The 18,107-nt window shown below is 39.0% G+C and overlaps 1 protein-coding gene across 1 annotated transcript; it reads right to left on the bottom strand.

Annotated features, from left to right (window-relative positions):
* Positions 1–3,609: 3,609 nt before the first annotated feature.
* On the bottom strand, positions 3,610–17,509 carry Il22ra2 (interleukin 22 receptor subunit alpha 2). Its single transcript, XM_047559007.1, has 5 exons — positions 17,287–17,509; positions 15,665–15,800; positions 13,217–13,395; positions 6,560–6,729; positions 3,610–5,665 (listed from the first exon to the last, which is right to left on the bottom strand). The coding sequence occupies exons 1-5, from the start codon at positions 17,345–17,347 to the stop codon at positions 5,516–5,518; spliced, it is 696 nt and encodes a 231-aa protein (XP_047414963.1). The 5' UTR covers positions 17,348–17,509; the 3' UTR covers positions 3,610–5,515.
* Positions 17,510–18,107: the final 598 nt, after the last annotated feature.

The raw sequence follows: 18,107 nt of genomic DNA, 5'->3' as shown, positions 1-18,107 counted from the left end.
TACTGTGCATGGGTCAGAGGAGGGAGAAGGGTCCTTCACACTGCTTCCAATATTAATAATTGAAAAGAGTTCTGATCGACCTGTCAAGTCCCACCAGCAGATGCCTTGGGTATATGTGTAGGGGTATATGCCTTGGGTATATGTGTAGCAGATGCCTTGGGTATATGTGTCAGCTTTGATAAGCTGACAAATAGGGACAGGTAAGGGAGAGAGCAGGGCTCTGTGGGTGTTGTGTGGGCGTCTTGGTGTTGGATGAGGCATGAATGTGTAAGTGGGGTGGTGGTGCAGGTGCCAGGCCAGCTCCTTCCTTTCTAGACTTCTGGAAAGACTAAACAGACCCATCTCTGGGACCATCAGACATGGGTGCAGTATGATTGCAGGGGCAGGGTAAAGGGCCTTTCTGACTAAAATATCTATTTCCATTTGCATAGTGTTGTCTGGAATGAGTTTCAGGCAAAGCATTTTGTTCTGAATTAATCTTTTACAGATAAAAGCTTCAAATGCAAATATCTGGCAGAACTGTCTCCATTGTGTGTTAGACAAGTGTAACCAACTACTTCCTGAATCTGGATTGGCATCAGAAAGAGGAGAGGGAAGGAATGCCCAGGGGACCAGACTCTGCCCACATCAGGCTATGAGATGAGGGAAAAGAGAGGACAGCTCTTGTTGAAGAAGTGCTCGAAAGGGATTGGAATCTCAGCTGAAAAGACATGTATGTCTTTGGGACACTGTGGGCAAACCCTATCCTGCTGAGATCAGTTTTGGTGGCTCAGCCTTGTTAACATCCAGCAGCTGGCTACTACGTAAGTTTAGCCATTGTTTAGACAGAAAGACCTACTTTCCTTCCCAGGAAACATGATCTCAACCAGCAGAATAAAGTAAACCAAGAAAATTCACCAAAATAGTGAAAAGAATTGTTTTCCTAGTTCACTTATTTTCCTGGGTAAATGGCATGTAAATTTGATATAAAAATTTCAAAATGGCTATGGTTTAAAAATACAGTTTATTTGAAATCAGATTTCATCTCATCAGATACTTTTTCCTTAATTGAAAATTTGGAAATTTATTTTTAAAATAAATTTCTGAGGTTTTTTTTTTTTTTGTTTTTTGTTTTTTGTTTTTTTTGCTTGAAACCAAGGTATCATAGAAATTACTGACACTAGCTTTAAAAGCAACTTGAAAAGACTGAACTTTGGACAATAAATGTATGGACTTAAAAGAATTTTCTAATGAACATGTACCTTTCCAATAATGCAGGTACTTTTAGGTGCTGTTCTTGTTTGTTCCTAAGAGGTAATGGCCACCTGCCATCTCTCCCCCTGCCCTCTCAGACCTCTCTGTCCCCATGCCCAAAAGTCAGTGTACTGACATTTTTTTAAAAAGTCCCCAATTCAGTGGGGCAAAGTTGACATTTTAGAAAGGAATTTTAATTAAGAGATGAAATGGAAATCTATATGTACAAAGACCTAGAGGAAGTTCTAGAGGATGTGATGAACAGCGCTTAAGCTACGGGGTTTTCCAGTCCCTGACAGATCACTTAAGCTGACAGAGGCTCACCCCTAAAACAGCCATAATCACAACCACCTGCAGGCAAGCGTGAGGGCTGCGGACATAGGCACCTGCAACTGTGGCGCTTGGGCAGGCTGGAGCCTGGACTTACTGAGATGTGCCTGAGAAAGTGACGGTGACTCCAACCACGGTCACAGCCAAGTCACAGGATTGGGCTGACACTGTTTGTCACCATTTTCTTGTTCCTGGTGAGCAGGCAAACCCTTAACCAGACTCCTCAAAAGACAGATGAGAGGGTGTCAAATCCACAGGCGGATGCAAAGAAGGCCTCTGAGGGGGAAGACTTATTCTAAGCAAATGGCAGTACCACAGCCCTAGGTCTTGGTGGAGAAATGTAGGGACCTGGGAGCTTAACTCCTGTCTGGGAGATGTGTTCTCCTCTGTCATTTATCATCTGCCAGAATTCCATATCCTTTGCCATTAAAGGAACATCATGTCCTGCATATCCACTGGAATCCTTCCTCTGCCTCAGCACCATCCTGTGGGCAGTCACACACCATGAAAGTGCAGGTAGAAGCCAGCTCCCTCTGATGCCCCTCCCTCCAACAGCTTTGATCCAGCCCAAGATAAAATAGGCTTTTATGTTTATAGGACATCCTGGTTTCTCATGGTTTCATACCCTCACCTCAATCCTATCTTAAGGATGCTCTCTAAAATTCCTTTTGGTCAATGTGGGTATGTCCTTTTTATATTTTCAAGTGTATTCCCTCTCACTTTTGAAGAAGTGTGGAATAGGACTTCTGGACTTGGACTCTGGAGGGAAAGAACAAACAAGACTAAGAAGTGTCATTCACTTGGAGGAAGAACAATGATTCCAGAGGAGCTCTCTGCTAGTCCACAATTGCCCAAGACACAGTCTCTGTATATCTTGGTCTTAGTGTCTCTGCAAAGACTGATTTATTCTCCCACACTTATCTGTATAGGAAGATGAGTTAGCAGGTTGTACAAAATTGCAGGAAAAGCTTCCCTGTTGTCTTTCTGACCCACCCCTCCTATTCTCTCAGTGGTTCTATTCTTGCTTCATTAATCTATTTAATATATATTAATTGAATATCTATTATGTCCCAACTTTGTTCTAGATAGTGAAGATAGAGCTATGGGAAGGGAAAAAAACCCTTACATTCTGGTGGATGAGGGGGAAGACAAATAATAAACAAGATCAATGAATAAACTGTAGTTAAGTGTTTAAAGTGCTATGGAGAAAAATGAAGGATATTGAGAGTTGCAGGAGTAGGTTGTGATTCTAAATCAAATGTTGAGGGAAGCATCAGTGGTTAGGCAAAGTAGTCCAGCCAAGACCTGATAGAGCTGTGGGAATGAATCTATGGAAATTGGGTGTACAACCTTTCAGAAAACAGCTGGTGCAAAGGCCCAGAGGCCAGAGCATTTGTATTTAAGGGCAAGCAATGAGGTCAGTGTGCTGAAATGAAGGTACCAAGGTGAGAGGAAATGAATAGAGTCTGAGAGGTAATGAGAACAGGAAACAGGTCATCCCTGGGAAGTCATTAGGAGGACTTTTGTTATTCACCCTTGGATATGAAAAGTCACTGGAGGTCTTAGGACAGAAGAGTAACATGATCTGATTCTAGCCTACCCTGTTGAGACTAGACTGGAGTGAAGCAGGAAGAGCAGAGAGACCAGAGAGGTGGGTGGAATTCCATCCAGATGGAAAATAATGGTGGCCCTGGTTGTGAAAAATGTCATATGTTAAGGTAGCTCCAGTAGAATGTATTTATGCTTTGAATAGAGGATCTCACAGAAAGGGAGGAGAAAAAAAATGGCCTCACAGCTTCTGACCAGAGCTGGTAGCGTGGAATTGACATATGACCCTCAGGCATGCTCAGAGTGGCTGACATCCTGCTCAACACTGTGTGATCCTTCCTGAATGGAACTTAGTGTAAGTGTCCAAGTGGGATTTTAGCTGACAGACTTAAGCATTGTATTCTTCTCCTAAAAGCCCACGTGACAAATATTTCAAAATGCAAGAAAAAAATTTTAAAAAGATTTATTGAAATTATAGGACAATACATTACTGACATGATGAAGAATGTGACAAATATTGTTTTTCGAAGTATTTTATACTTGCCTAACCATGCTTAAGTGCTTAGGTATGAAAACAGTAGCAAAACAAAACAAAGCAATAAAAATTAAGACAAAACTTGATGCTACTTAGTAACTTTTGTGAAGCAACTATAACTGTTTTGTTTTAATTAAAACATTTTTTTTTGTTCCAAATTGTTATACAGGACAGTAGAATGCATTTACACATTTTGACAGTTCATACATAAATGGAGTATAATCTCTCATTTTTCTGATTGTACATATTGCAGGATCACATCAGTCAAGCAGTCATATATGTATATGAGGTAATAATATCTGTTTCACTCTACTATCATAATTGTTTTTTGTTGAAAGTCAGCCTTCAGGACTACTGAATTTCATACTCTTAAATGCTGTTGGCCACAAACAATCCCTTTCCCCACCTACTCCCTTGCTCTTATTTCTTCACATTCCCTCAAATGTTTAAAGGCAAAAATAAAGCCAAGAAATAAGCTAAAAATAAAAAATAAAATTCATAATTCAAAAACAGTGATAAAATTCATTTTTTTTCCACTTTCTAGGTCTATGCTCAAGTCAATGTCTCCTGACCATATGGGAAAGCAATGAAATTGGTTCTCTAACTCTTGCTCTTCTATTCCACCCCATGCATTTCTGAATAATTTAAAATCCGTTTATTATTGTGACTAGTTGTATATAACCAGAAGTACCAGTTACATATTTTTAAATCACATTCGACACAATTTTTATAGGGAATTATTCAAGTGTTCTCTGATTCACACCTCACAAGGTAGACAACCTTAAACACATTTAAGGACTTAGTCTGGAGTGAAGATGACTATACTGAACCTTAGTCCACAGGTCTTTAGAGGACAGTGTGGGGAGGTGTGGTTGGAGGACTCTGATTATCCTTATAATCTCCAAGAGTATCCGAAAGAAACTGACCACCACCTGTGTGCTTTCAGATTCAAGCCAAGTTCTTTCTGTGGACCCCAGAGAGTCCCAGTTGAACATTTGTTCATAAGATCCTCCACCAGAAAGGATGAAGAAGCCTCCAGCAAGGCACCCTTTGCCAGGATGATTGACCTATTGTTGTGGCCCAAATGGTGAGTTAAGTATTTTTTTCTCTTTGTGGCTGAGAAATTGTCTACCTAATTTTGAGAATAAAGATATATTCTTTGACGACAAGGTTAAAACCAAAACAAAACAAAAAAAGAAAATCTTTAATGTAACTATGTGTTAAATGGGGGAAAGAGTGAGATTCCCTTGGTGTTTAGATGTTATTGTTGATAATCTAGATATTAATCCAGAAATCATATTTTTTTTCAAAAACTGTTCTTATTTACACAGAACAGGACTTAAAATTTTGGTCATTAAGTAGAATTATTTCAAAATGGAAAATAACTATAGGAAAAGTATGGTTTTATCAAATAGTAATGTATAGAAAAAATTCATATAAATGTGTTAAATTGGCATATCTGTCAAATTAACTGACTGAACAGAGTGAAAAATGCTTCTTCGGGACGGTCTCTCAGTCTGTATTTCTGTTTTAAAAAATTAATTCAACACTTTTATTAAATGCCTATTATTCTTTGGTTCCTAGTTTTTGCTGTTTTGGGATGTTTCAATCAAACCTAAGTTTCTGTATTTCATAGGGTCCTTTATTCTTTACCTTCTTTAAATTCTCATTTTTGAGGGGTGTTGGTCAAATTAAGTTCACAAGTGAAATATAAAGAAAGAAAGAATGGATAAACAAAATAAGTGCCTCAAATGTAACAGTGAACATTGCTTTAAGACATAAAAAACGCTTTCAATAAGATTCTTCAAACACGAGCCATCCCATTCTCAGAGAGCTTTGATTTCCATACTGCAGCCACTCCATAACCAGTTATGGGGTTCCCACACACCTCTCTTCACTTCTCTGACTACTTCTGTCTAACAGGGGCAGATATATTTCAGCCACTACGCAGTAACCAGAGTGAGGTGTGAGAGCTTCAATTTCAGCAACCCCACGAGCCCCTTCATATACTTGTTGCTCCTAAATACAAGGGGAAGAAAAAAATTAGATGATACATGATTTTCAGCGAGTCACAATTTGCTCTACCTGTATTAAATTGAGTAAGCTGTCATGGTCATGCTCGTAGATAGGTGGTAGGGTTCTTTCTTAGACACATCCTCTTTCCCCAGAGTCCTGGGCTACAACTTGGTAAAGGGACTGGTCCAGTGGCCAAGCAGCTTCTACCTGAGACCTCCTTGAGGCCTGTTGATGGACTGCCCAACTGACAGAGTCTCTTTTTCAAGAATTTAAACTGTGAAGTGAGGAGAATGGTTTCCTGTTTCTGGCTGTCCATGAGATTGCTTGTTACCTCCTAATAAAACTCCCTGCTTTTGCATTTGAGTGAATTTGAACAGGATTCCTCTTCCTTATAACCAAAGTAATCCTATCTTAAATGGACTCCCCAAAAGAAACATTCAGTTCACCACTAAATCCAAGAAAAGGTACCAGTGAGGATTTTCTAATAGCAAAATTGGTACAAATATATTGTGCTCTGATTGAAAAGCTACTCAAGTAAACAAAATATATAAAACCCATCAAAGGGAACATTTGTGGCATTCAAGTGGAATTAAATATTGTCAATACCGATTTCTAGATTTTCAGGGAAGACCAAGTGGAGTCAAGTTGAGTGAAAGGGCATAAAGCACACACACACTCACACACAAACAACAGACATGTACACACATGCACACACACAATTTCAAATGGTGATCCAAGCACTCATTGCTTCTCAGTGAAGGTCAAAGTGAGAAAGAATTTTAAAAAATAAGGAAAAATAAGAGGTATGAGTGGCAAGAGAGAGGAACATAATACAGTCAATGTGTTAGTTATGTGAAAACGAAAAAGTATTAAACTTATCTGTTCATCTGACCTTACCTTTTTCAGTGAATTGTTAATCATAAAAACTCGGTATAGTAAGCTGTAGTCATTTTCCTTTGATAGATTTTTTCCTTTTTCATCTTTATGTGGCAAATTTGGAGTGTGGAGTACCACCCACGAAGACCCATTTATTTGGGTTATATTTATGACTGGAGGATCTATTTTCACTGGAGAAAGAATAGAAATTTTGACAAACCACTCAAAAAATGAAATTTTACATGTGGACACATTATGCATCCTGACAGATCACTACTGCACTCAGAAACCTGGTGGAGGCAACACAACACAACTGGGTATGGTTTGATTTATGTGCATGGTGCAGTTCAGTGGAGTAACTTCAGTTTTTTTAGTAAGTGACACAGGATCAATTTGGGGGGGGAATCTTATCTCTCTGTACAATTCATTTGCAAAATCAAGTCTATTGGATTAAAGCAATAATTCTCCACAACTACATCCTATAAACCAAATTTGGCCTGTTTGTTTCTGTAAGTAAAGTTTCATTGGAACAGAGCCAAACCTGTTCATTCCCAAACTGTCTGTGGGTGCTTTTGCACCACAGTGAAAAGCTGAGTAATTGCAATACAGAGACATGTGGCTCACAGAGCGGAAGGTATTTCTTGTTTGATCCTTTGCAGAAAATATTTGCTGATATTTGCTAACATAGGAGAATATTTTAATACTTTTGGGGAAGGTGGGCTCTCAAAGTACTAACAATGAAGGAAATTACTGATGAATTATACTACACTAAGTTAAGAACTTCTGTGTATCAAAATATACTGTTAAAATGATAAAAAATATAAGCTCCAGAGTGAATATTATAAATTCAAGCTACAGAATAAATATAATTAAATATATTATATATAAATTTATATGAATGTATATTCATATAAATATGAGTACATTAAAATATGTATGTTATATTTGCTATGCTTCCTCCTGCCACAGGGTCTTTGTAAATACTGCTCCCTTTGCCTAGAAGGCTCTATCCAGCCGTCTATCTGATAATCCCTATTTCTCTTTAGATATGAGCTCAAGTGTCATTTCCCAGGATGCTTTTCCTGAGCTCCCTGACCAGGTCCCTCCTTGGCTAGACTTCCATAACACTGTACATCTTTCCCTTGTACCACCTGTCACAAGTATTGTTTTATGAATGTGTGATTATTTTATTAATATCTGTCTTCCCTATTAAACAGAAAGCTCTAGGAAGAAAGGGACTCCTCTATTTTGCCGTTGCCATATTTCCTCTGGAACTCAGTAAAATGCCTTAGTAGAATACCTGCAGTAATTTCAGAATGAACAAAGGGGTGAGGTGATTCTTTAATCTGATGGTAGTTTACCTCATTACAATATCAGGCCTATTCCAAAAGTCCATATGCATTTTTAATCGACACAGATAATATTGAATTGTACTGAGCATCAAATGCTATTTTTAACCTAAGGTTTTTAAAAATCTTGCTTTGTCTCCAGACACCAGGAATCAGAACTTCAAATAATATCCTGCAACTCAGAAACAGGTCTCCAGTGAGCCAGTGCATACAGGTGGCTCATTATCCTGTATCACAGGCTCTGCAAACATGTTGCCCTACCATCCTAGAAGCATGTTTTTCAAAAGAGGTTTTTCAGAAAGACTCAAGAGCTGTGGGAGGAGAGAGCCAAGTTGTAGGATGAGGAGAGCCGAGTGGGCAGGCTCCTCAAGATTACTTCCCAAGAAGGGTTCCAATTTTAACTGTTTTATAGACTGAATTTCTTATTCTTCTATCTATTAGGCTGTGGCATGAAAAGGCTTTTAAAAGAACATTGTCCAAAACTTTTTTCTTTCCTTTTTTTCTTTCTTTCTTTTATTCTTCTTTTTTTTTTTTTTTTTGATGTGGTCATATAGAAAGAAACTAAACCCTTCTTACCTTCTTAACACCACCCAAATTTAAACAGAATTGTGCCAAAATCTCCCCTCATCTCAACCAATGTCTTTTGTTATTCTTACCTGAATAGCCTAATGGATCAGACTGGAGAAGGCATTGTTTGATGAATAATTTGATTTGAACCCGTTTCTAGGCTTGACTATAGTAATAAAACCACTCTGAAATTCCCCTCAACTGGTATACCCCAGCTTCCTCATGCAACCATCTATTCCTCAACCAGAGAATCACAGGTCAGTGCCTTGGGCTTGAATTTCAAGTTATCCTAAGAAACAAAGTACCAGAGACCACGGATTGGTTTGCTCAATTTCTGTTTCTCCCTTCTGCTAATTGGAGAGTTGGAAAACAAAAACAAAAACAAAAAATAAATAAATACAATAAAACAACAAAAAAAGCAAAACACAGCAAAAGAAAGAGACATGTTCTGAATTCTATTGCACCTAGCATTTTGGATATGACTCAATTAATTTGGGCCTCACTGGATCCCACCAGTTAGAAGAGGTATAAGGATAAACCCCTGAGTGCTGTTAGATCAGAACTCTTGACACCAAGGGATCTCTGAAGTAAGAGCCTTTGTTGAATCATTATAGATGCTACTCAAAAAAATATCTGGGACAATCCTGCAATTACCAGTAGTAAAGTTAGGTAGCACGTGGAAAATATCTGCCAAATCTAAAACTACGGGTATTTTTGTAAACTTTGGGGGAAGGAAAGTACTGTTTAAATTGAACCCACATTGGTTATAGATAAGGGGGTGGGACTATTTGAAGTGGAGATAGCTTTGGGATGGGAGGGCAATCCACACGAGAAAGTAATTGTTGCTTTTAGATTTATTGGTGTTAAATAGTCCAGAAAGAGTACAGGTAAATGGGACACAGTGGCCCAGGAGACCTGCTGGCCTTGATGGGATTGGTTTTAATCTACAATCAAGAATGTGATTTTGTTCTTTTCAGCCTATAGCCTGATATTGATTAACTTCTCCTTTTTTCTCCTTTATTCCATTCTCTGGACCTTTGTAACTAAAATTTAGGGCATCTCAGTAATTTTCTTTTATCAGTATTAAGATCTAGAATGAGAATATTTTGGTGTTTATATGAAAGCAAAGCAAAAAGCATCTACTGAAAGGAAGTCTTAAGAAAGTCTACGTGACTACGGAATTGCAAGGGACCCATCATAACCAAAATAATCTTGGGGGTGGGGAACAAGGGAGGAAGGCTCACACATCCCAATTTCAAAACAAAATAAAAAGCAACAGTTACCAGGACAGCATGGTTCTGGCAAAATGATACATCTATAAACCAATGGAATAGAATAGAGAGTCTGGAAATAAACACTTTTCAACTGATATTTCAACACAGGTGCTAATACCATTCAAGGGGGTACACTAGTCTTTTCAACAAATGATGCTGGAACGACAGAATAGCTGCATTAAAAAAATGACATTGAATTCCCCTTACCTCACATCATTTAAAAAAACTAATTCAAAATGAATCAAAAACTTGGATGTAAGAGCTGAAACTATAAAATGCTTAGAAGTAGATATAGGGTAAACAGTAACTATCTTGGATTTGGCAAAGTATTCTTAGGTTTGGCACCAAAAGCATAAGCAATCAAGATAAGAATAGATAAACTGTATTTCATCAAAGTTAAAAACTTTTGTGCTTTAAATGACAACATTAGGACATTGAAAAGAACCTACAGAATGAGAGAAAAATATTTGAAAATTACGTATCTGATAAAGAACTGATAACCAGAATATATAACAAACTCTTATAGTACAAAAATAAAAAGACAAATAATCAAATTAAAAATTGGGTGAAGGATCTGAATGGACAACTCTGTGAGGGAGATATATAAATGGCCCCTAGGCACATGAAAGATGCTCAGCCTTTTTAATCATCAGGTTAAAATCACATGAGATACTATTTCGTACCCACTAGGATGACTAAAATCAAATGACATGTGATAAGTGTTGCTAAGGCCATGAAGGAGTTGGAAACTTCATACACTGCTGATGGGACATAAACTGGTATGGTCTTCCAGATCCTCACGTGGTTAAATACTGCTATTACAAGATCCAGCAATTCCATTCCTTCATATATAAACAAGAGAAACAAAAATATATTTCCACATGAAAACTTGCATTCATGAATGTTTATAGCATAGGATTCATAATAGCCAAAAGGTAGAAACAACCCAAATGTCCATCAAGTGAGGAACGGATGCATAAGAAGTGGTACACACACATGAGAGAGTGTCATCTGGCCACCCAGGGAATGAAGGATCGATGCATGCTGCAACACAAATAAACCTTGAGAGCTTTGTGCTGAGTGAAAAAAGCCAGTCACAGAAGACCACATACGATTCCACCTGGACAGGCAGCTGTGTAGCGCTGGGATGTAGACCAGTTATTGCTTAGAGCTCAGGGGTTGGGGAGATAGAGAGGTGATAGCCAGAGGACATGGAGTTTCTTTTTGAGGTGACGCAAATGTTCCAAAATGTACTGTGGTTGATGTTTATACATATATGTGAATATATTAAAACCATTGAATTTTATATGTTATATGGGTAAATTATAAGGTATGTGAATGGATTTTATCTCAATAAAACTTTTTTTTTTTAAACCTAGGAAGGCAGAGGGACAGCCTATTTCCCCCATGAACCATCATTACTACTCTATGGGTTCAAGAACAAAATGGTGTGTGAAGGGATGGAGGCTGTACAGATAGTCCTTGGTTTATACTGGTTTGACTTACAATTTTTTGACTTTCCAGTGGCGTGAAAGTGATGCAAATTCAACGGAACTTGTACTCCAAATTTTGAAATTTGCTCTTTTTCCTTGTTAGTGAAATGTTGAGCAGTCTAGGAGCTGTGCTTCCCCGTGGGCCCTGGGACCACGAAGGGAAACAAAACAGCACTCCATGATGTGACGTAGTGCCAAGCCATTGTTAGGTTAGGGGCAATAAATGCGGTTTTATGATATTTTCAACGTACAAAGGGTTTATTAGGACACAGCCCCATCACCCAGGTGAGGAGCATCGGTATATAAACTCCACAAAATGAACTTCTTACAAAGGTTGTGCTGACCCTACAGCTTCCTCGTAAAGACCAGTGTTGAACAGAGACACACTGTGGTTCTCATCTGCCACCTGTCTGCAGGTAGACCTTTATTTACTTGTTTATTTTGGTCTCTTCCAACCTGAACTGATTAAGAGATCATGATCACAGAATCATACTTTATAATCTAAGGTGAAAAATACAAAAGTACATTGGAACAGACACTTCTGGTTTACTGGTCTTTCTTTTGATTTTTCTTTACTTCTTTAATGCTTTTTATCAACATATTCCTCCCTCCCACAACATGCCCATGGAAGTAGTGAGTGCCGTATTCACCATCATATACATTGCTTAACACAAAGAAATTGCTAATATGAAAGAAGTGAACCAAAGTCTCATACCCTCGAGAATGTTTGGCTTTACTCTACGTTCCATCACTTAGAAATCCCTGGCTTTACAGGAAGGTGAAATAGACAACTGAAAACTCAGTTTGAGAGACATCTTGTATGGTGGTACTTGAATTGGTATAAGCTTCAAGCCTGTGATCAATATATGGTGCTATTTCTTTCTGGTGTAGGATATACAAAAGTGGAAGTGAGAGTGGCATACAGTGAACAAATCATGACCTTTTTTGTTTCCTGTAGGCTTGACCTTTAATTCTTGTGGTTTACAAGAAGAATAATTTCAAGACTTGGAAGCTGAGGCTGCCTCCTGACCATTTGAAGCTTCTTGTGATACTCAGCCAATGAAAGGAAAATGAGTTCCTTGTATTGTCTAGGGTGATTGATTCTGATGATTAGGGGAAATAAAGTTGTTTTGAGCACAATGGGGTCAGGTGGGGATGCCTGGAGTGCCTCTTAGGACTTCAAGATTCAGTGATAAAACTAATGTAAGATTGTCAGGCTAATACCAGAAAGACCGAAAGGACTCCTCATGGTGGAAAAGAAAATGCACATTGAGTCAATAATGTGAAAAGAAATTATAAATATTAACTTCAGCTTCATGAGTTTGCAACTATGAGAATTGCATTAGATGCCTGTGTTTTCTTTCTTGTCTTGTTATGTAGAAAATATGTGTACATTAAGAGTTCTGGATTTTCTCCCTCCCTTTCCTCTAATATTTCATATAAGGTTTGTTGGTAATGGCTACTTTTATATTTTACATCTTAGATTATAATGTATTATTCTGTGATCATGATTAAACTAAAAGAGGAATAAACAGCACCCAGAAATTGATTCCTAGAGAGCACTTTTGGTCTCTTCTTTTGGAGCAGTGTCGAAAAGTCTTAATTTCCTCAAAAGAAAAGTCTTCTACTTTAGGCATTTTCAGGAACTTAACTCTCTTCTTTGGGGAAGGGCTGGACAATATGACTTCTTTTCTGCTCTCTAAAAACACTTTTTTCAATAGAAGCATCAATTTGGCAACGTGTGAGAGCGAAGTCTCTGCAGTCAGAGGCAGCAGGTTTGAATCCTGACTCCAGTAATCCACGCTGGGGAACTTGAGCAAAGACTGAGCCTGGTTTCCTGGTCTATCAGATGAGGGTAACAGAAGCTATCCCTAGGTTGTTCAGAGAACCCTCTTAAGACCAGGGCTAGAACTCCATCTGGTAACTGGCCAAGCCCCTAAAGCTGTTCAGGGGCAGAAAGAGCAAAGGCAAAGAGAGTGCAGGGGAAGAACTCACTTTCCCACCAGGGAATGAAGCGCCGTGTCACGCTCCAGTCAGAGTAGCTCCCAGCAGAGGCCATCCTCACTCTCCCGTAGTAAGGCTCCTGCAGATCCGAGGTTTCATTGGTGAGGTCACAAAAGAGCTCTTGAATCCCCCAGCAATCCTCTTTATTTTGCCATTGTCTCTGGCCATACCTGGATAGAGAAAAAGACCAAAATCTGAGTTTCTTTTCTCCATCAAAGGAATCTTCAGTTTTTGTTTTCAATGAATTAAGTTTTTAGACAACTTGAAACCTGCCCTCTAATATCAGTACCACTGTGAAAACTTCCACCTATCTTTAAGAATGTTTTTAGAATTCTCTCTTGCTAACTAAAGTGCTAGCTTGGTGAAAGATGAATTCAACCTTGACAACTTTTATATCACTAAGATAAGTGTGAATGTGTGTATACACACACACACACACACATTATATGTTTTGAATACTGAATTGTATTTCTCACGATGTATGGACCAACTTCCATTTTTAAGTACTCACCTTCCACATCTGTAATGCTTCTGAGGTCTTAACTCTGGCTTTTCTTCCCCTTCTCATCAGCTTGCTATTGAGTAACACAGATGATTCTGAGAAGTTGTTGCACTCAGGTGATGCTTATGTCTTTATTGACAATTGAATGAAAATAATAGTGCAGGCTCCATGTTGAGCCCTGTGAGTAGGTGTTGGAGAGAGAGACAGAGGTTCCTGTGCAAAAGGGTGGTAAGGCCAATAGGCAAATACGTTGGCTCAGCCTGAGGTCAGGGGATGGGTAAGCTTTACATCCTTACCAGTCACAAATGTCAGAGCGAGAGGTGATGGTGGGGAACAGAGCAGGAAGTGAAGGCCAGGGAGAAATTCCCCGAAATATTTGTTGGAATCCTTAACTTTCCTTAGTGAGGAATATTGCTAGTCTATATCTCCTTAATCTATATCATAACTGCAGTCTCATTATACCAGGATTAAAACAGAACCAACAACATATATGGAGCATAATTTGATGTTTTTAATTGTTGTTTATTGCTGAGACATTGTCTTTGGTAGCTGAAGTTAGGTATGAGTCCTTACTGGCCTCTCTTTTAACAAGATACCTCATGTTTTGTCCCATCCAAAATGGCACAGATGTTAAAACTAGACCACATAAACTGGATGCAACCAAAGCAAAAGTTTTCCAAATTATAAATCCACATTGTGCTATTGAAAATAGCACAATTAATTAATGGAGATTAATTCTATTCAATAGCACAATTCCTATAGAGACAGGAGGATTCAGGTATTTTGGGTTCTGAAATTTATATAAGCTTGGGAGCCCTCTTAAAGAAAAAAGAATTACAGACTTAAAATTCTTCCATGGGGACTTGAAATTTTATCTTCATTAACTTCATGGTAAAAATAAATAAGTAAATAGAAAGTACCAATTTCTAGTTCCTGTAGACTGGAAGCATCTCCAGCTGTGCACAGATGTATTTTTGTAGTGGAGAATCCTTTATTGTAATGATTTTTTACATCTTACAATTACTACACAAAATATTTAGGGAAAAGCAGGAGTAATTAAAGAACAAGAAACTTCTGGGGATATTCTCTCTGGAATTAATTAATAGGAAAATCTGTACTAGGACCTATCCCATACTGGAAAATGCAGGTGCATTTATGGAATAAAAATTGCTATCTTGATTCATATCTACATCTGATTTTATGAATTTCTGATGAAAAACGCAAAAGTTAAATTGTAATGACCTTCTGTGTCATGCTCAGCTAGCATCTCAAACTGTGTCAGGGGAGGAAGAGTCTCACAAAACCTCAGGGAATATAGGAGTGGAAAAGCCTGACATTTCCAAATCAGGATGGTCTGCTTCTAAATCTGGATCCAAGAAAATGGTTTATTATCTCTGAATTTTGGCGAGGATCCTGTAAGATTACCTTGAAGATTACAGCAAGAGGAACGTGCAGCAGCCTGTCCCAGAATGTGTTCATGTGTACAGGAGCTCATTAATGTTTGAAAAGAATTTTCTAAATAAATCTACTCTTAAAATTGATTTTTAGATTAAAAACATATTTTACATATTCATCTTAATGTTTATCACAAGATCATTTCGACTATCAGTGGTTTTCCTTACATACTTGCTGTGTGTGCTAAACAAGTCGCTTTCAACATTCCATATATATTGAGAGCTCACCCTGGGCCAAGCAGTGTTGTGGAGTCAAGGGTCTCTGTGCTGTTTGCTAGGCTGAAGCACCTGCCCTAAAAGTCACATGTCATCATGCATTTCAAGTTCCCAGACAGCCTCAGGGAAGACAAGTCACCCTACCTCTGCTTCTTAATTCCCCAAAGCCCCTCAGTTGAAAACTCAGATTCTAACACCCTGTTGCATTCCAGAACATGCTGTCCCTGTGGATCTCTCTGCTAGCTGAAAGAAGCTTGATTTACTTACATTTTGTATTGCACAAAATACGTACTGCTGTTGCCAGTAAGTGTCCTCCCAGGCTGCCAGTGCAAAATGTTGTGAAAATTTCGGGACCGAAATTGTACCCTCTGAGGTTTCAGAGCATCATGGGCTGGTGGAATTCCTAAATATAAAAGAAGGAAAAACACTGAACATTACTATGAACACTCTTGTTTTAGTGTAGTTTTTGCTATAATATCTGTGTCGGGTTCCCTAGTCATGCTAAGTGTAGGTGGTCCAGAAATCAGCACTTTTGACTCTTTATGTGATGATTTGATCCATGGTATAGTTTCTTTTCTTTTCTTTTACTTTCAGTTCTGGGGATGGAACCCAGGGCCTCATGCATACCTTGGCAAGTGCTGTACTCACTAACCCAAGGTGAAGTTTCAGAATGATGTGCTCCAGACTATTAAAAATGTATGAGATATCCTTCACCCCACTTCCCAAGGAAATAAATCTCATTGAAATAATATGACCCTTAGTTCTTTCCAGATAGAGATGGGATACATTGGCTGGGATGAATGCTCCACACAAGGCCACCTGTCCACTTTGATAAGGAGCCTCTTTCTTCCTCCCCCCCACCCCCTTCTTCTGACTGGCATTCATTGCACGTTGAATAGCTATGAACCATTAATTAAAATCAGGCCCTGTGCTCAAAACTTGTTAACTTATTTAATTCCCACAGCCACCAAATGAGATAAATTTTTATTACTATATTTTCAGATGGGGAAACTGAGGCTTAAAGACGTTGTATCTCTAGTCCAAGTTTACAAGCCCAGTAAGATGCAAAGCCAGGGTCATTTTTGTAGCACTTGAATTCCTGGAAAATGAGTTCATGATACCAAGGACCAGAAAAATAGTCTACACTAATTCATAGAGTTCTGGAAGAGGGAGGTTTAAATGGCTTTTGTGTATCAGCACTGAACAACTGTACAGTCATAGGAATTTTCTTAATCCCCTGACATTGAGAGGTACCCATGTGTTGACCTGGGATTCCAACAGCCTTGCTCTGAGGCATGTTGGGGTGATAACCCTTGGAAGAGTTCTCTGTGAACATCAGTAGTGAATTCTCCCAAGTTGCCTATGGTCCCTATTCTGTACCAGGCACTGCTGTATGGAAACTGGCATATACATTAACTCATTGATCTTCACAATGACCTTCAATCCTCGTTCTACAAATGGGGAAATTGAGGCACAGGGTGTTAAGTAAATTACCTAAGTTTTCCTAGGTGGTAAAGGGCAGAGTTGAAATTCAGACTCTGACATCCTGACTAAGGAGGCCTGGTCTCATAATCACTAAGCAAGAGTGTCCCTTCAAGGCAAAAGAAATTCTAAAGACAGAGATACAGAGAGAGATGCAGGTACATTTGTTCCATATGAAGTTCCTGTGCCCACAAGTGTCTCCTCTTAGTAGGCACTCATTAGGTACCTATGGAGTTATTCATTCCACATATAGAAGATCACCCCATGTCTGCTCTGACCATTTAGTGGCTTAAGAAAGCCAAAATCTTTACAAAGCTCAGAAAAACATCAATGCCATCTCTAATAGTCCTTTGATCAGACTTAGATGACAGAGAGTTTGGACAATGAAGAAGAAATGAAGCACTTACCTTCTCCACCAGTGAGGAGGAAACTGACCAGGAACCCTAGAAAGCAATGTTTTGGCATCATGGTTGAAGTGCGACTGGTCTGGCAACAGTGTTCCCTTCAATGAGAAGACAACTCAGGGTGAAAGAGGAAACATAGGCTTAACCAATCGGGATGAAGCAATTTTATTTCCTTACATTGCATTTGTGTACCAATTAAATCAAATAAAAGCATAAGAATGACCTCCGGCTCAGTTCAGTGTTGCACCCCTGTTATCCCAGCAACTTGGGAGTCTGAGGCAGGAGGATGACAAGTTCAAGGCCAGCCTGGGCAATTTAGTGAGACCCTGTGTAAACGAACAAACAACAACAACCACAAAAACCCACCACCGTACACAAGGCATTGGGTTTGATCCCCAGCATTGAAAAAAAATTACTAACAAAAAGACATTTGCTGTAAGTCACATTTGGTAGAAGCTTCTTTTTGTTGGAGTTTTGCTAGCAGGTCCTGAGAGCAGGGGCAGGGACCATGCAAGTTATAAGGAAGGGAGACTGACAGGGACCAGGATTAGGCAGACAGACTGATTTTGAATAATGTGCTTGGCAGTTACAGCTCTCAGGGCCCCAGGCAGTTGTTCTGGAAGGTGGAGTCTCTTACTGATTCTTTCTGTCTTTTCCTCCCTTTATGGGCAGCACCCCATCAACGTACCTCCATGCCTCAGGACTTCCTGCACCCTCTGGTTTTCTGGAGGGCTTCCTGCCGTACTCTATGATTGGTCCCTTCTCCACGGTGGCCTTGGGTCCCACTAAACTAATGCCGCTTCCTTTTCCATTCATACCCTCTG

Source organism: Sciurus carolinensis, chromosome 7 (assembly GCF_902686445.1).
Source record: "Sciurus carolinensis chromosome 7, mSciCar1.2, whole genome shotgun sequence".
Lineage (NCBI taxonomy): Eukaryota > Metazoa > Chordata > Mammalia > Rodentia > Sciuridae > Sciurus > Sciurus carolinensis.
The sequence above is the reverse complement of the archived record's forward strand: the minus strand, read 5'-3'. Positions and strand labels throughout refer to the sequence as shown.

Coding starts and splice junctions, on each gene's coding strand:
- Il22ra2 (XM_047559007.1), bottom strand. CDS start 17,347: ATGATGCCAAAACATTGCTTTCTAGGGTTCCTGGTCAGTTTCCTCCTC. Junction 15,801..17,286: donor CCTCCTCACTGGTGGAGAAG/GTAAGTGCTTCA, acceptor TTTTATATTTAG/GAATTCCACCAGCCCATGAT. Junction 6,730..13,216: donor CTTCATTCCCTGGTGGGAAA/GTGAGTTCTTCC, acceptor TTCTTTCTCCAG/TGAAAATAGATCCTCCAGTC.